The 18,880-nt window shown below is 34.9% G+C and overlaps 1 protein-coding gene across 2 annotated transcripts in view; it reads left to right on the forward strand.

The window, feature by feature from the left end:
* LOC132275927 (protein ANTI-SILENCING 1-like) overlaps positions 1-4,825 on the forward strand; it is a 72,706-nt gene extending 67,881 nt beyond the window's left edge. For both annotated transcript variants that reach the window (XM_059777130.1, XM_059777129.1), the window contains exons 7-13: positions 703-781; positions 926-1,016; positions 3,259-3,367; positions 3,575-3,691; positions 3,827-3,885; positions 3,977-4,103; positions 4,468-4,825. In XM_059777130.1, the coding sequence (XP_059633113.1) occupies positions 703-781; positions 926-1,016; positions 3,259-3,367; positions 3,575-3,691; positions 3,827-3,877 (447 nt within the window). In that variant the 3' untranslated portion in view covers positions 3,878-3,885; positions 3,977-4,103; positions 4,468-4,825. The remainder of the gene's footprint in view (positions 1-702; positions 782-925; positions 1,017-3,258; positions 3,368-3,574; positions 3,692-3,826; positions 3,886-3,976; positions 4,104-4,467) is intronic.
* The last annotated feature ends 14,055 nt before the right edge of the window (positions 4,826-18,880 follow it).

The raw sequence follows: 18,880 nt of genomic DNA on the forward strand, positions 1-18,880 counted from the left end.
AAAAATATTTTGAAGCTTCTTCCTTGGCTGGCAGATGAATAGATGATTATGATTTCCCAACTCGTTGAAGTATGGTTTGGGGTCTAGTTCGAAGCCCAAGACATTGTTTGGGATTAACAAAGTTTGTCTGTCTCATGAAGTGAAAAAAAAAATGGTTGAATTTTTAGGGCTGCCATTTTATTGTAATTGAAAAAGCCTATTACCCGATGCTGGGTTTCATGGGTGGAGAGGTGGATGTGGAACAAACCTAGTCTTTGGCATTATTTGCACAAATTGACTGCCTCGCATTTGAACCCTTGTCTCACCCGTGGCAGCCTGAGCTTTTTTCACTACATGAGGCAATGATTCATTGCAATTTTGTTTTAATGGGTTGGGTCTTCTTTCTTCATCATATTCTTCTTTAAATTTAGTCTCTTCTGCTAGAATTGTGTTTTATTTCCAAATGACATGTAGAGTGCAATGATGCAATAATAGCTATTGATGCAGACTACATTTGTCCCAGAATATGTAATTGCACCAAACTGTTATATATATATATATATCTATAAATATATATATATTTATTTATTTATCTTAAATTGCAAATAAATTGTTCTGTTTCATATTGAAATTAGCAGTTATGGATGCCAAATTTGCAGGTAATTTTACTTTTCTAAACTTGTATACATCTTTATTACAACAATGAAGTATGTTATATTTCAGGATATTATTTGGCATGGCTTCGAGGAAAGTTGCACAGCAAAGATGCTCCAGCGCACCATAATTTCTAGCCCACATTCTGGTATGGAAACAAGTGAAGAAGTAATGTCTTGAGTAGTTAATCTCTATGCATCGTATGTTAAATGTAAATAAAAAGATCAAGTTAAATATTCTTAACTGCCTGTGGATTAGTCAAGCCTAACCTGGTAGATTTCTTGTGTTGTAGGGCAAGCTCTTGTTATTTTCAAAACTCGGGAAGCAGCAGAGGGAGTCATTAGAAAATTGGATGAGGGTTGCCTAATGCTATCAGATGGGAGGTATGTTGACAAGTCCACCGAATAGCAATGCCTTGTATCAATTAGCAGGGCTCAGTAACATTTTTCAGAGACCTGTTTTGCATTTTTGTCTGCTTTGCATTTTTTGGTTTTTAAAAGACCTGGCTGTCAGTTGTTCCACGATAATAGGTGGTGTTGTAAAAACCTTATTTTCTTTCAAACACATGTTGCACTAGCCTACTTTTGTCTATCATTGTAATCTTATTGCATTTAGCAGTTTCTATTCTTTGACATTTGCTCTGTTTCCTTTGCTGTAAGTTGCCCCAACTGTGATCTGAACCCAAGATGTCGGAGACATTAAACCTAACAAATATTCAGCACAACCAGGTGCCTTGAAATACTTTCAAATAGTACCTTTAAACCTGCCGTAGCTAACTTGCTGTGCATTTCCCCGATAGCCTACAATTTGTCATTAATGCTTGCCCCATTGGTGATCTGAACCCAAGATGTTGGAGACAATAAAGCTAACAAATATTCGGCACAACCAGGTGCCTTGAAATACTTTCAAATTGTACCTTTAAACCTGCCATGGCTAACTTGCTGTGCATTTCCCCAATTGCCATCAATTTGTGTTTAATTGTATTTTATTATTTTTTGCTTTCTTATATGTATGTCACCACTTAATTTTTGATGCAGGAGAATCAATTTATATATCACTATTGTTCATGAATAATATATCAGTTATTGTTCATATTACTATCGCAGTACTTTGGCATAGACATTGTTTATGTGACAGCATCAGCTAATTAGGCTATTTTATGTCTTTTTCCGTCTTATATTTAATTAAACATATTATTAGCTTGGATTTAATTTTATTCGGGTCTTACTGTCTTCTTTTCTTACAAATTAAACTCATGGGAGAATCATTAGACTTTTTGATTATTAAACAAATCCGCCTTAGGTCAATGTGTTATTTGAGAACGTTCCCTTGCGAGAGTTTTTCCCATAGTTTCTTTTTACGAACTTAGTCTTTGAGATAGATCAATATGATTTCATCAAATTGCAATTTTAACTGCATCAATCTTGAATATGCTTTAATTTTTCATATTAAAATTCTGGTCTCCTTTTTCATATTACACTTCTGGTATACTATTAGGTTTTAAGAAACTGTTCAGTTGTGACCTGATCTTACCAAAGGTGTCCATATACACCTCTCATCCTTGTTCCTTGGTATCACTTTTCTTGTTTTTGGGTCTCAATTTGTTTCTCAGTGCACATAACTGGTATCTCTTATATTATTTTCTCCCATTAACACAGCAGTTGCGTGAATTATTAGAGAACCTCTGTTCTAGCAACGCATAGATTTCTGGTCTTTGACGCAGAATATTCTTGAATTAGGCATAGCTAAATTATCAAATGATCTTTTAATGGCCAGTAATTTATCAAATGATTAGGGTTAAGAAGTTTTTTGTCTTATTTTATTTCTCTCCCCACTTCATAAATAAGTTTGATGTCTTAAAATATACAATGTCAGCCTTGCCTTGTTCTTTTTCTACATATTCTGCACAGCTTGGGATGGAAGTCTCCTCCAGTCCAGGAAGTACACTTCTCCTAGGGGTGCTGTGGAGGCGTCAGACACTGATGGGACACGACTTGGACATGTGTCCAACATGGCTAGAAGTGTCCTGAAATATATATGTATATACATATATTTCTTTTCGGTGTTTGGACACAGCAGGGACACAACATGGACACTTTCAGGACACAGTGGTGTAGTTTTTGTAATTATTTTTCTTAGAAGAATGTGATTCCAATGGATTTTTAAAATATATTATGGGTTAATTACAAAAATAATATAAAATATTAGAAAATAAAAACAAAAAATATCTAAATCTATGCTTTATCTCATTCTTGATAATGTGGACAAAATGGGCAAAAAATATTATATATATATATATATATATATATATCATTAATGTATTATGAGAAATTATTATTTCTCTGAAAGTTTGAAGACGAATGGGGATCCAAATGCTCCCCATTCACATGATGCAATGGAGTGGGTCCATTATCGTTTGAATGGGGAGCATTCGGCTCCCCATTTGTCTTCAAATTTTTGGATCGTGTAGTTCATATATTAATATCTTTTGACATATTCCTGCCATATCTATGTCGTGTATTACTCGTGTCTTGTGTTCATATCTTTGATTCCTAGCCTCCAATTCTAATGTTACCTGTTTTTGGAAACCCTGTGATTCACCAACTGTCATTCTTTTATTTGTAGGCCTCTTATTGGAAGCATTGCACCTCCGCCTAGCTTTCCGGGAAAGCAGTCGACATTTTTTGGCCATTTGTCTATTGATAAGATTAAACTCCAAATGCAAAGGGAGATGGTATGCTTGGTTCTGTTCTCTCTCTCTCTCTCTCTCTCTCTCTCTCTCACACACACACACACACACACACACACACACACACACACCTAACACATGTATATGTACATTGCACAGACATGCAAGCACATGCACATACCACTATTGACTGTTCATATTCTAATTCGTTGCTGTTCATAATAATGTGATCTCGGGGTTTTAAATTGCCAGAGACAAGCTGTTTCTACTTCGCACTGTTCTCAGCCTAACACAATTGAATATGAGATGGCCATGGAATGGTGCCTGCTACAAGAAAGATCAGAGAGCTCGTGGAAGAGATTGTACAAGGTCTTATTAGTTTGAGACTGTTTCATAGTTTTATGACACACACACACACACACATTAATCTATGGTTTTTCACATTAGCTTTGCTATCTATAATTGGTTGATTGTTGTTGAACTGTTGATTTTATGTTTCTTTAGCAACAAGGGGAGCAATTGAAAAAACTCAAGGCCAATCTCAAGTCGAAATAAAGTGCCAGGTGCAATGTACATTCCACTTTTCCACTTGCTAGCATGTTACCAAGAACCGTACCATATCTTTAAACTTTTGAGTGCCATATTTCTGTACAGGATCTCTGTGTATTCCTTTCAAGCAATGGCATTCCTCCTCGAGGCACACCCGAAAGTTGGTGGCTTTATGTTCGTAGTTTTCTCAAGAAAGTAAATGAGAGGTTTCCTATCTCATAGATATACATCGGTAAAGGTCCCAAACTATATTTCTGCTTTTCTAAAGATTATTCTATGCATGTTACGAGTAATACTTATTGCAAAGATTTTTTTATATCACTTGTTACCTCCTTAATCGTTTTAGATTTTTATTTATTTGTTTGGAACCTTTTGGTATGTATTTTGCCAAAATTAAAACCTTGAAGTATCAGATTTTGGAGTCCCATGCCTTTGTCCATCATCAAGAGAAAGTCAATGGACACATAATTACTATGTTGACTTCACATAAACAAAAGTTGCCCAAAATTATTAATAATTTTAGTCAGTAAATAATCCTTTCTGTGGTTTGATTTAACAACATTTAATTGTTCTTCATATCGGTGTCTGTTTTGCAGAAGGAAATGGAAAACAAAAAATAGAGGCAATGTCTCCCATGTCGTGGGAAGAAAGCAAAAGTTTTGTTGTGCATAGGTAGTATGTCACCGGAATCAATTTCCGGGTGGTGTTGGGGGTTTTACAGACTGTCATGTAACAATTGCCGGTCAACCTAGTTCTCCGAGTTATTCGTGTTCCGTCATGGATCTTATGTAATATTTTTCTTGTTGGCCTTGTCTTCTTGATGTTTAGGATGTTTATATGGGATGGTAGGGTGCTATTTTTCTAGTATGCATTTCCTCTGCCATCACCATAATTAATGTGTTTCACAAGGGGGAAAAGAAAAAAAATTGTGAAGGAAATATGCTTTTTCTTTTATTAACTGAGCATATTACTGCAAATATTTGCATATAGATTCAAAATTGGGAAAAATTTAGTGTGTTAAGCTTCATGGTATTTTGAAACAATAAGAGTCTTGAAAATGCTTCCCTGTACTATTTAATGTTAAAATCACAAAATCCTCTTTACGTTCAAAATTGTGCATAAAATTTTCATAGAATTAAAAGCCCTCCAAACAGAAATAGGTTTATCAAGTTGCCTCCATAGTCCATATACATGACCGACTTGTTAACTTGGTTGTAAAATGGCTAAAGTGTCTAGCTATTTAATGTTAAATTAAAATTCTGATAATAATTTTTTAAAATTATTTTTGTAATAGCAATGTCAATTTTATAATTTAAAACTAAATAATAATTTTGTAATTTAGCATTATTTAATGGTCCTTTACTATTTTTGTCATTTTAAAATAATAATTTTTAGTATCTTAATTTAACATTAAATATTAATTTTATCATTTTACAACCAAGTTAACAGTCCATATGGAGACAACTGAAGAACTTTTTTTAGTTCGGGGGTTTTTCAATTCTACTGAGTTTTTGTTTTATAATTTTGAATGGAAATAATGATTGTAGATTGTAGATGAGAAGTGAAATGTGACTATAAGAAATGCAAAAGATGGTATATTTGAATCATTGATTAATATAGTCAAACAAATGAGAGTCAGCACCCCACTATATCAGAACCCGCGTGAAATTCCAGATCTCGATAATTGAATGATGAAAACCATCCTGGTGTCAAAATTCATGAAATTTATATTTATATTTATTTTATTATTATTATTATTGGTTGTAACCGTTCTTATTGCATTTTTATTGACAATGATTCAATTATATAAGAGTACTGGTGATTTTTTTTTTTTTTGGGTGGAGATTGCAAAATCTTGTAGTGATGTATTTGGAAATCTCCTATATATTCCTTCCGTCTTAATATAGTTGTCCATTTCGTAAATTGTAATTCACATTGTGAGTCACAGTTTACGAAATATAACTGTGAGTCACAATTTACAAAGTGGATAATTATATGGGGAGGGAGGTAGTAATATTGATGGATTTTGTCAATGGCAATGGAATTGTTGTGAAACCATCTATATAGCATAACGATACCCTAAATTGTTTTTTTTTTTTTTTTTTTTTTTCATAGTCTCGCACAAAGAGCAACTCAACCACTCGAAAAACACTTGCGAGTCTCATCCACCCTATAATTCTAATACTATCCAAATTTAATTGAAAGGTGAAATCGACTTAAAATGTTAAGAAACGATAAGATTTCATTCTTGGAGTAGATTGGGAGTCTTCAGAACTTTTTTGACCGTTTTAGTTATGAAACCTTACGTGTTAAATATATATATATATAAAACCTCACTCTATTTATTATTATTATTATTATTAAAAAATAATAAATAAACAATTTGCACGCACTCCTTGTTTGTTCCAAAAATGACTTTTACGCTGTATTATTGAGTTATAAATTTTTGAATTAATTTCACTAACACCCCTTCAGGTTTGGCCAAATATCATCTTCAAATATCTTTTAAAAATAACTATTACTCAAAGTACAAACTTTTGCTCCGCTTTTTACTCATACTCTAATTGTTACTTGCATAGTTTTGACATAATGTAAAATGATATAAATACCCTTTTGACTTTTTCAAAGCAACTTTTCAGCCTAAAGAATTAAATAAAAATATATCTAAATATTTTGTAAATTTACAAATTATATCACTTCCACTTACACCTGTGCGCTCTAAGAGTCAGCAACACCATTGATTCCGGTGAAGCTCCGAGCTTTTTTTAATCTAGGGTCTCCATGAATCGGTGAAACTTTTGACAAGCATTAGAGACCCATTTCGACAAGGCTTAAATGAGCAAGGGACCGACGGTGACTACGAAAGACTTTGTTTCCATTGTTTTAGTTGTCTGAAAAATCAAATCCAGATCATTTCCTTATGATCTTAAATTCCTATATATATATATATACACACAAACCCAACTGAGATATCATTATTTATGCCTCCCCTTTCGATTTCGTCTTTGTTTCCTTTTCCTCTTTCTTCCTCTCTCCAACTCTGCAACCCAATACCTCCACTAAGCTAGATTTCTAGAGAGAGAAACTCTCAAAACACTAAGTTTCTTTTTCTGACATACGGTGTAGGACGTCGCTTGGAAGAGTGTGGTTGATTGAAAAAGGAAAACAAAGAGAGATCTGAACCAAAAACGGATCAGATTTTACTAGTCTTCTCCTCCACTTCTTTCTGCAATCAGTAAAGGAAATGAAGGAAAAAAAAAATGATAGAGCTCCAAATGAAGCCACAAAGAAGACAAGTAAACTTTGTTGCAAACAATCTAGGATTATTGCTTTGATACCATGTTAACTTTATGATACGGAAATGTAAGATGCAAAATAGGAAGGTGAAATAGAGAAAGATTAAAAACACAGTATATACTTGTTTGTACACTAAGGCATACATCCATGGATCAAGATCAAGGATTTTGTAGCCTTTGACGCCATATGGATATCTTAAGAAAAGACTACGCCAAACACGAGCATTAAACTTAGAACGATTTTGGGCATTGGTGGAAGCATAACACAAGCATCTAAAAACACGTAAGTGAGAATATGATAGAGGAGAAGAAAAAAGAAACTTGTAAGGTCACTTACCTGAGAGAAGAGGAGTGGGAATACAATTGATGAGATAGGTGGCTGTAAGAACACAGTTACCCTAAAAACGAAAAGGAAGATTGGCTTGGAAATGGAGTGCACGAGCAACAATGAGAAACCATTTTGTTGGGGTATGTTGACGCAATTGTGTTGATGACAAACCCCTTTTTCAGCAAAAAAATCTTACATGTTGAATTTATATCCATTATCACTACGCACTTGTTTAATATGTTTATTGAATTGAATATAGACAAGTGCAAAGAAAGATTGAAGAAGAGTGAAAGTTTCAGATTTGTGGCGTATAAGATAAACCCACGTGCAACATGTGAAGTCATCAACAATGGTTAAAAAAAATTGAGAACCATTATGAGAAGTTGTAGAGAATGGTTCCAAATATCAACATGAATTAAATCAAAGGCATATTTTGATTTAATGGAACTTATTGGAAATGATAAACGAGACTGTTGCAAGAGGACAAACATTACATTGATTATTTGAAGAAATAGAAATATCATAAACATAATGTGCCAATAATTGTAAGCGAAAAGAAGAGGGGTGGCCGAGATGGTAGTGCCAAACCATGTATATATTGTGTTCTTAATCTTTCTCTATTTCATCTTCCTATTTTACATCTTATATTTCCGGATCATAAAGTTAACACATTTCATATACATTTCAATTAAAGCATTACATAAAGAAATATTCTGCAAAAACTCATTTTTATATGCATTAACTTCATGCCACCAATTGGAGGGCTAATCTGCATAATCTCTTACGAGGAAATATTTTAGCTAAGCAATTGATCTCTCTTCTTTTCTGTTTCCAATTTGTAGATATACTTAACCGATCTCGTTGTCGTCATAACATGGGGTTGCGATTGTATTTTTCGGCGCCGCAGATGAGACCTCTATTGTAACAGAAAGAGGAGAAAGCGAGGAAGAAGTTGCCACTACGGATGAGACCTCTGTTGTGTTATGTCAAATTTCTTACCATCGATGAGATCGTAGGTGGCGATGCAGAGCACTAGTGAGATGCGGCTGAGGTCGTGGTGAATCAACGACATGGTGGGGTGTGTTGTTGGTGGTGATGTAATAATGAGGATATAATGGTCATTTAATTAACTTGATAGTTTGGAATAAATGAGATTAAAAAATTATTGGCAAAGTTGTCTTTTCCCATATTTTTAACGGCGATTGTAACGGAAAAATAAAACTGGACCTAGGTGATAGTTATTTTCAAAAGATGTCTGAAGGTGAAAATTGGTCAAACCTGAGGGGGTGTCAATGAAATTAACCCTAAATTTTTTATGTCATTTATTTAAATAATTGAAGTGTAAATACTATGTCCCCTAAACAAAAGAAATGCACGAATCTGTTTTCACCCATTTTTGGCAAATCTTGTGGCCACTATTTTGGTGATGATATGGCAGCCACCTTTTGGGTAAAATTTAAAGTTTTAGTTTGGTGAAGATGCATGCACATAATAATCTTGGTGGATGAAGAGATAAAACTCTTATCTATGTGATAAAGTTTTATTTGAATTCTTGGATTTATATATAATTTTTCTTTACTTTGGGAGATAATGAGGGATATACTATTATCAAACTCTTTAACAAAAGAGGCAGAATACACGTGATTTATGGGTTAGCAGACTTAACTTTGAGAATTTAAATGTAATATAATATCTTAAACTCAGGAAATAGTTTATTTTAGGATTCTTTAGTTTTTTATAAATAATTGTAGAAGAAGTCTTTGTAAGAGCATCTCTAACAGTCTGTTAAAATATGCTTTTGTGTAAAATATACACTGCCACATATGATGTGTAATTTTTTTTTTTTTATCTCAAGCAGTCTGTTAAGATACATTATCACATCACCAATGTGTAAAATTATTGTGTATTTTGCACAATCTTTTTACATACCACATCATCATATTTCCTTTATCCTCTATCATTTTCATTCCATTAAAAGAGTCAATCCTATATTAAGCATGTTTGTAAAAGTTATGTGGGGTCCTGACATGACATGTGGTTGGTTGTTATTGGGGAATATATTTTTACACAAAAATTATAAAACAACCGCTAGAGCTAAAAATAAATAATCCAAATTTTTTGTGTAAATCTATCTTGACAAATCACATTTACACAATATATATATATATACACACACACACACACAGCGGTTGGAGATGCTCTAAAGGGTCCAACACCTTCATAATCCTTATTTTATTTTAATTATACTTTCTTAGAGCATCTCCAACCGTTATGTATATATATTTTTTTTGTGTAAATATGATGTGTCATAATAAATTTACACAAAAAAATTGGATTATTTATTTTTAACTCCAGCGGTTATTTTATATCTTTCGTGTAAAAATATATCTCCCAATAACAACCAATCAGTATCATACCTGGACCCCATATAATTTTTACAAACTTACTTAATATAGGGTTGATTAACGAGAAAGAGGAAGTAGAAAGGAAATATGTTGATATGATTGTGTAAAAAGGTTGTGTAAAATACACAACAATTTTACACATTGGTGACGTGACAGTGTATCTTAACAGACTACTGGAGATTAAAAAAAAAATTTACATACCATACGTGGCAGTGTATATTTTATACAAAAGAGAATTTTAACAAACTGTTGGAGATGCTCTGAGTATAATTAAGTTTTCTTAGTTAATAAAAATATCTTTCTTTAGTAAAGTTTCTACTTCCAATTGCTCTTACAATTCTTTATTTCCATTCTAGCAATTCTCATACAACATATTCACTTTTATTCTCATTGTAATTCATTCACTGTTTAAAGTCCTTTTTACTAAGGCAAGTTGAATCCTATATGTTGCCCAAGAATGGACTCGCGCGGGGGGGGGGGGGGGGGGGGGGGGGGGGGGGGATGATGAATAGAGTCCTTGTCCAACTATGGCAAAATCAAAATTTTCTTGCAATTTCAATGAATTACTTAAGCAGATAAGCAATTATATAATAACTGACTTAAGCTAAGTGATATAATGACTGACTTAAGCTAAGTGAATCAGTAAATAAACACAAGTATAAACTGAAATGTAAAGAGGAGAGTTCGAGAAATTGCAAACATAGACACATCGATTTTAGCGAGGTTCGGAAACTCGTACTCCTCGGCTCAAGACCCCTCTTGAGACTTCCCAATCCAATATGGCTCCTCCTTATGGGTGGAGAGCAAACCTTGAAAGAAAGAATTCCTTCATTCTTCTAGCTAAGAGACACCCTCTCTTAGTCTTAGGGCCAAACCAGCCCTTACAACAACTTGGCCAAGAGAATTCCTTCTCATAGTCTTACAAAGAAATATAGAAGTGTATTACAAAGATCTCTCTCTCACAATTTGAGATTACAGTTCACATTCTCTAGAGAATCAAATGATACAAATGAATCTCACACTCTTTAAATGATGTAAGTGTGTGAAAGAAGAAATAACTGAAGTTCAGCTTAGAGAATTAATGAATGAAAGATGGCCAAACTTTTTACTCAGCAAGATGATATGAATAGCTCGTTGTAGACTCAGGCTCAAGCACACTTTTCAGCTAACTTAGCACCGTATATATGTAGAGCTCTTCTATAGTCAATAGCTGTTGTAAACCCTTCTCTTGATTAAGACTTGACATAGCAACATTTGGCAGAGAAGCTTCTTATGACAGAGATACCTTGTTTGGCAGAAGTGTTTAGTGCATACGGTAGGTATCAGATTTAGAATCATGTGTATGGCTCTTTTATAGATAATATAGCTGTTGAACTCAAGATAAGAGCTAGAAGACAGTCAATATGTCAGTGTACACATGTTAAATAATTTGTAAAAGCATAAAGAGAAACGCGGGTTGAAATATGGATGATTTCAATAGCAGATCTATTTGACCAACAAATAAGTCAACTTAATTGAGAACTGAGTCGACTTAGTTCAAGAACAAGTCGGCTAGGTTCATAAATGAGTCGGCTGAATTGTGTATATTTAAGGTTCTGAAAGTGATAGGCCTCGGTCTGACTAAGTTGGCTAGGTTGAGAATGGAGTCAGCTCAATTATGAATTGAGTTGGCTGGATTATCAAATGAGCCGGCTGAATTGTATTTTGATTTTGATGAGCCTCGGCCTAATTGAGTCGGCTGCATTTCAAACTGAGTCGGCTGAGTTGTTTCAGCTTATCTTCTTGATGTTTTGTGATGCCTCAGAATGTGTATGCGATGGTTTGAAGTGTGTCAATGATGTATAACCTTAGAGTGAGCTTCAAATGATCTCACAGACTCTTTACATTTTGCTTCTAAGCCACTCACCAACATGTCTACCCCATAGGTAAGTTATGCTAATCTTTTAAGTTGCATGGATTTCCTTCTGCCAGTTGTATTTTGCCTTGATGATATGTTCTAGTGTGATTTCAGCTTCAATGAATTGGAAAATTCCTTCCTTTCCTCACAATGTTCCTTTTGATATGGAATTGAACTTCAATGTAAACATTAGTACATTGAACATCATTAATGGTTTGTTATCATCAAAAGTACCGGATTTCCCTTAGGAGAAATCCGTAGGATCAACAATCTCCCCCTTTTTGATGATGACAAAACATTGATGTGTTCTTTATAAACATTGGAAGGGTGCTCCCCCTGTTAATAGGCATTAATTTGAATTCATTGTACAACAAATGCTTTAATAAGTAATCTGCGAATTATAATCATTAAACATGAAATTTATAGAGATTTTCAATCTCCCCCTGTCATTTTGGAAACATAGACCACATTGAAATGAAACACATAATATCATATATATCCAAAAACATGTCAATTAATTTAATGTAGAAATTAGTACATGATTGACATTGAAACAAAACCGCTGGCATTTAGGAAAAATAGAGTGATAAATCCATAAAACATCAAGATATCCTAAGCTAGACCACACTAAACACATCAACTCTTCCTTTCTCCCCCTTTGGCAACATCAAAAAGGAGGAAGGTCCAAAGCACCACGAATCTCAGAGAGATTATCCTTCAACTCTTCATAGTTGAGAACTAATGTATCAACACGAGTAGTAAGTGTGTCGATTTTTGTTTCCATTCTATACGAGATAGGAAGCTACTCCAGTAAGATATCTCGTGTGAAGGGCGCATCGGATGGAATGACAGCATCAGCAAGTGCAGGATCATCTTCATCATCAGTACCTGGAGGCTCGTCAGCGTCACTGTCCTCATCAATTGGTTCCTCTCCACTGGCAATTGTGTCTTCCCACCTTTTCTGCCTAGGGTAGAACCAGGTGCCCTGCTCATCTTGTTCAAGTCCCATGAGTCTCATTTAAGTGGGACTAAATTTGTCTTTGGACCCAAGCGTTTCGGATTCTTCAAATTCGAGAGGATAATTCCATCTTGTGAATAAAAGAGTCAAAGGCATGGCATAGTGGAGAAATCTAGATTTTTTTATCCTTGCACTTGAGCATGTGATGGAGCATAACATAGGCAAAGTCGAACAACTTGCCGTTGAGGACACACCACATAAGAAACACCTCCATTCGAGAGACAATCGAGTGACTTCCGGACTTAGGAAGAAAGTTGTATGTAATGATGTTGTGAAGGACTCGGGCTTCAAGAGTGAGCTGGTTGGCTTTGATGCAGGAGATGTTGGTGAGAGACTTGTTATACCGAATTTGATGCACAACCTAATGCTTGTCAAAGTCAGGTCCATCATACCATCTGTGAGATGAATAATGTTGAATGCCTATGCAAAAAATTTCCAAAGCAGCCCCAAGATTTTCTACCCCAAAAGTGTGTGTAGCAAACCCAAGGAAGGTGCGTACATCACGGGTTAGACCTGCTCGTTCAAGGTGGGTATAGAAGACTTTGACAATGCGAGGGTAATATGGAATATCTAAGTGCACAAACTATTCCAGACCTAATTCTTTGAAAAGGTTGAAGGTATTGAGATGAAATTCATCACAAACCTCCTTGGTAAGACATTTACCCTTGGCAACCTTCCTATTCATGAATGTGGTTTCAAATAGAGTTTTGTAGGTTAGCCCTCTGAATAGACGACTGTAAGGAATAGGCATGCTACGAACTTAGGCTTCTATAGATTGTCAAGGGATTGGGTTGCTAGGGCCTGATTCAGCATCGCGAGAACGCCTAGATCTTTCAGGGTTTCGGTGAGGTGTAGTGCCGGCAGACATGGTGAGTTAGGGGTTTGGGATGTGTAGATGGGATAAATCGGGTTGGATTTGATGAAGTGAGGAAAGGGGTATGAAGATGAGATATATAAATAGCGAATTAATTAAGAAATTGAAGGGATTTCAGTAAACAAAGGGAATGAACGTACCGTTATTGAGGGAGAGAAGAGGAGTGGAATCACCGCCGTGACAGCCCCCTTTAGTTGTCAAGGAGGAATGAATAGGATGAGAAGAAACCTTAAACAAAAAGCTGTAACCTGTCAAACTGAGTCGGCTCAGTGACCAACTGAGTCGGCTCACTAGCCGACTCAAGTAGCAATCGAGTCGACTGAGTTCAAAACTCAGTCAGCTGAGTTAGACCGAGACAAGTCAATGTGAAAATCAAACTTAGTCGGCTCAGTTTTTAACCTAATTTCTCTTTTAAGGGTGTAAAACCTATCTTCATGGAAAGGTTTAGTGAATATATCCGCTATTTGTTTGTTGGTGGGAATGAATTCAAGTTCAATATCACATTTAGACACATGATCTCTAAGGAAATGGTATCGAATTTCAATATGCTTGGTCTTTAAGTGCTGAATGGGATTTTTAGAGATGCAAATGGCACTTGTATTGTCACAATTAATAGGAACATGATCATTTACTAGCCCAAAATCCTCAAGTTGCTGCTTAATGTAGAGCATTTGAGCACAACAGCTTCCCGCAGCCACGTATTCAGCTTCTACCATTGATAAAGTCACTGAGTTTTGCTTTTTACATGACCAAGAGACAAGAGATTGACCAAGAAGATGACAAGTTCCACTGGTGCTTTTCTTATCAATTTTGCACCCGGCAAAGTCCGCATCGGAGTAACCTACTAGTTCAAATGAGGTGTGTCTAGGATACCATAAACCAAGATTGATAATGCCACATAGATATTTAAAAATGCACTTTATAACACTTAAATGAGATTCCTTAGGACATGATTGAAATCTAGCACACAAGCATACACAAAACATAATGTCCGGCCTACTTGCCGTTAAGTATAAGAGGCTACCAATCATTTCTCTATACTTTTTGATATCCACTTCTATGCCTTTCTTATCCTTATCAATTTTTAAGGAGGGACTCATAGGAGTTTTGGTATGTTTGGCATCCTCCACGCCAAATTTCTTTAGCAAATCTTTAATGTACTTAGATTGGCAAATGAAAATGCTATCAAGTGTTTGTTTGATTTGCAACCCTAAGAAAAAGTTGAGTTCTCCCATCATGCTCATTTCAAACTCATTTTGCATGATTGAAGCAAACTCTTCACAAAGCAAGCTGTTAGTTGAACCAAAGATAATATTATCAACATAGATTTGAACAATTAACAGGTTGCAATCAATGGCTTTGGTGAAAAGTGTATTATCAATTTTCCCTCTAACAAAACCATTTTGAAGTAAAAAACCATTAAGCCTTTCATACCAAGCTCTTAGAGCTTGCTTCAAACTATAGAGAGCCTTGGATAATTTAAACACATGATTAGGCCAATCAAAGCTTTCGAAGCCCGGTGGTTGTTCAACATATACTTCTTCATCTATGAAGCCATTTAAGAATGCATTTTTCATATTCATTTGAAATAATTTGAAGTTCTTGTATGATACAAAGGCAAGGAGCATTCTAATAGCTTCAAGCCTAGCAACGGGAGTGAAAGTTTCTTCATAATCAATGCCTTCTTCTTGATTATAACGTTGAGCAACAAGTCTAGCCTTGTTCCTCAAAATGTTTCCCGACTCATCTTTCTTGTTCCTAAAAATCCATTTAGTACCGATGATAGTCTTTTCTTTATGTCTATGCACTAATTCCCATACTTTATTTCTTTTAAATTGATTAAGCTCTTCTTGCACGGCCAAAATCCAAGACTTTTCATTTTCAGCTTCATGAATGTTTTTAGGTTCAAGATGAGAAACAAATGCCACATAATTACAAAGATTTTTAAGTTGAAACCTTGTGCCTACCCCTTTGGATGGATCACCAATTATTTGATTAATGGGATGATCATTGACAAACTTCCATTCCTTAGGAGAGTCATCAATAGAGAGATTCTCACCTGTATTTTCCTTTTGAGGATTTTCAAGTTTGAGATTTTTAATGTTAATGCTGTCAACATTTTTGTCAATGTTAATCTTCTCATTGTCATCATCTAATGGGATATTTGGCCTTGGAGAGTCAGATTCATCAAAGACTACATGAATCGATTCCACCACAACTTGTGTTATTTTATTGAACACTCTATATGCTATACTTTTAGAAGAATAACCAAGGAAAATGCCTTCATCCGATTTAGGTTCAAATTTTCCTAAATTATCTTTATCGTTGAACACAAAACACTTACATCCAAAAAACTTATAATAGGCAATGTTGGGCTTCTTTTGATTCCAAAGCTCATAGTGAGTCTTGTTGAGAATTTTCCTAACAATTACCCTATTAATGACAAAACATAAAGTATTGACGGCTTCGGCCCAAAGAGATCTAGGAGATAAATGCTCATTAAGCATAGTCCTAGCCATTTCTTGAAGAGACCTATTCTTCCTTTCAACAACTCTATTTTGTTGAGAAGTCCTAGGAGCCGAAAGGTTATAATAATATCCATTTTCATCATCAAACCATTCAACATCTTGATTGTCAAATTCTCTTCCTCTATCACTTCTAATGCATTTGATCTTACATTCCTTTTCATTTTCCACTCTTTTACAAAATCTAGAAAAGATTGAGATGGTTTCATTTTTGTGTGTAAGAAAAAAATACCCAAGTGAATCTAGAGAAGTCATCGACAATGACATAAGCATATCGCCTACCACCAAGACTAGCGATTCTTTCCGGCCCAAAAAGATTCATGTGGATTAACTCAAGAGGTCTTGAAGTTGTTATATCCTTTTTCTTTTTGAAGGAAAACTTGTTTTGTTTGCCTATTTGGCAAGCACCACAAGTTTTGTCCTTGACAAAGTTAGTCTTTGGGAGGCCTTTGACTAACTCTAATTTAAACAATTTAGAAATTGAGTCTATGTTGGTATGACCAAGCCTTCTATGCCATAACCAATTATTATCACTGGATGAGGCGAAGCGCTTAACATTTTGGTCATGCAATTCACACAAAAGTAAAGTGTATAAATTTCCATTTCTAAGAGAAGTGAAAATTTGACTTCCATCATTTTCAACAATGCATTTATCTGATTTAAATGTCACGTCAAAACCTTTGTCACAAAGTTGACTAATGTTAAACAAGTTGTGTTTAAGACCTTTAACAAGAAGCACATTATCAATGGATAAAGTTGAAGATATACCTATAGTTCCAATGCCGATTACTTTTTCTTTAGAGTTGTCGCCAAATGTAACATTTCCTCCGTTATGAGGTCTTAAAGCTGAAAATTTAGAACGATCACCGGTCATGTGATGAGAGCGACCACTATCAAGGAACCATTTGTCCTTGAGAGAGGGAGAGGACTTTATCCACCCCTGCAAAATAGGTCAATGTGATATTCCTTTGGTACCCAGATGTTCTTGGGTCCATATGGGTTAGTTTAACGAACGTATGATCCTTTGGGAACCCAAATTAGTGTGGTTCTAAAAGGCTTCCATTTCTCTTTCGGAGTTCTATCATTTTCATAACAAGGAGACGATTGAGTGCGACTCTTGATAAAATGCTCAAACAAGGGCTTTCTTCATTTTAGAAGACATGCATCTTTGGAGTGAGGAGTGTATCCTAGACCATTTTTGAAAAAAGCACTTTGTTGATTTCCAAGCATCATTCTCAAATTTTCTTTACCTTGAGTGAATTTAGAAATGATATTCAATTGATCTTCAATGATTAAATTTAATGACTTATTTTCAGAAATGAGATTACTAGGTCCCTTAATAGAAATTGACTCTATTTCTTTTTTCAGAGACTCATTTTCATTTTTAGCTTTTTTGAGATTTTTTGAAAGAGCGAAGTTTTCTCTTTTAAGAGAAGCACATTTCAAAACCATTTTTCCTAGATCTTTATGAAGCTCTTGAAAAGCTTCTTGTAATCCATTATATTCATCTAGTAAATCATTAAAGGAAATATTTTGCTCAAAAGAAGAGTCGGAGGAGGAGTTTACCTCATCGTCATTTGCCATAAAGCAAAGGTTTGCTAAGTTGTTTGTAACAAGATCATCATCACTTCCGGAGGTGAGAGAGTCATCATCTTCCCATGAGGCTTTCATGGATTTCTTCTTGGATTTTTCTTCTTTTTCCTTTTTATAGAGAAAGCAATCAGCTTTGAAATGCCCCAGTTTTCCATAATGGAAGCAAGTGGATTACTCCTTTTGAGAAGAGTCACGTGATGATGATGATGGACTTTTTCTGAGAATGCCTCGTTTATTGTATTTCTTCTTTTGAAGATACTTTTTGTAAAAGAGTATGGCAAAAGCGATTTCTTCATCATTTTAAATAGCATCTTTGGACACTTTTTCATTTGTGGTGGCTTGGAGAGCAGTTGTCTTGAGTTGAATGGCTTCTTTTGCTGATTGGTCCTTCATGGTTATTTCATATGATAGAAAAGACCTGAGGAGCTCATCTAGAGGTAGCTTCTCAATGTCTTTGGCTTCTTAAATGGCGGTGACCTTTGAGTTCCAGCTTTTTGGAAGTGCCCACAATATCTTTCTAACATGATCCGAAGAAGGATACACCCTACCAAGATTCTTCAAGGGGTTAATAATGTTAGTAAAACGAGAAAACATTTCACTAATGAATTCATTTTCATTCATGCTAAAAAGTTTATATTGATGCACAAGTCTATGAATTTTAGTATTCTTGACTTGACTGGTTCCTTCATAGGTAACTATAAGTTTGTCCCAAATTTCTTTGGCTGTATCACAATCACAAATTTTATTGTACTCATCTTTAATTAATGCACAGTAGAGATTATTTTTGGCCTTAGAATTATATTGAACTAGTCTATGGTCATTGGCATCCCATTTAGATTTTGGTTTGGGAACTTCATTCCCTTCTACTGTTTTAATTGGAACATTGTTACCAAATTCAACAGCATCCCATACTTCAATGTCAAAATTTTTGAGAAAGACTCTCACACTATTTTTCCAATAGTTGAAATCATTACCATCAAATAATGGAGATCGATTGTTCGACTGTCCTTCTAAAGAAGACAATGAGCCAATGTTGGACATGATCGTATTATAAGACGATTAAGTCGTATGGA

The sequence above is a fragment of the Cornus florida genome, unplaced genomic scaffold (assembly GCF_030987335.1).
Source record: "Cornus florida cultivar Cherokee Brave unplaced genomic scaffold, ASM3098733v1 CherokeeBrave_3.0.0_Hap2_Chr10, whole genome shotgun sequence".
Classification (NCBI taxonomy): domain Eukaryota; kingdom Viridiplantae; phylum Streptophyta; class Magnoliopsida; order Cornales; family Cornaceae; genus Cornus; species Cornus florida.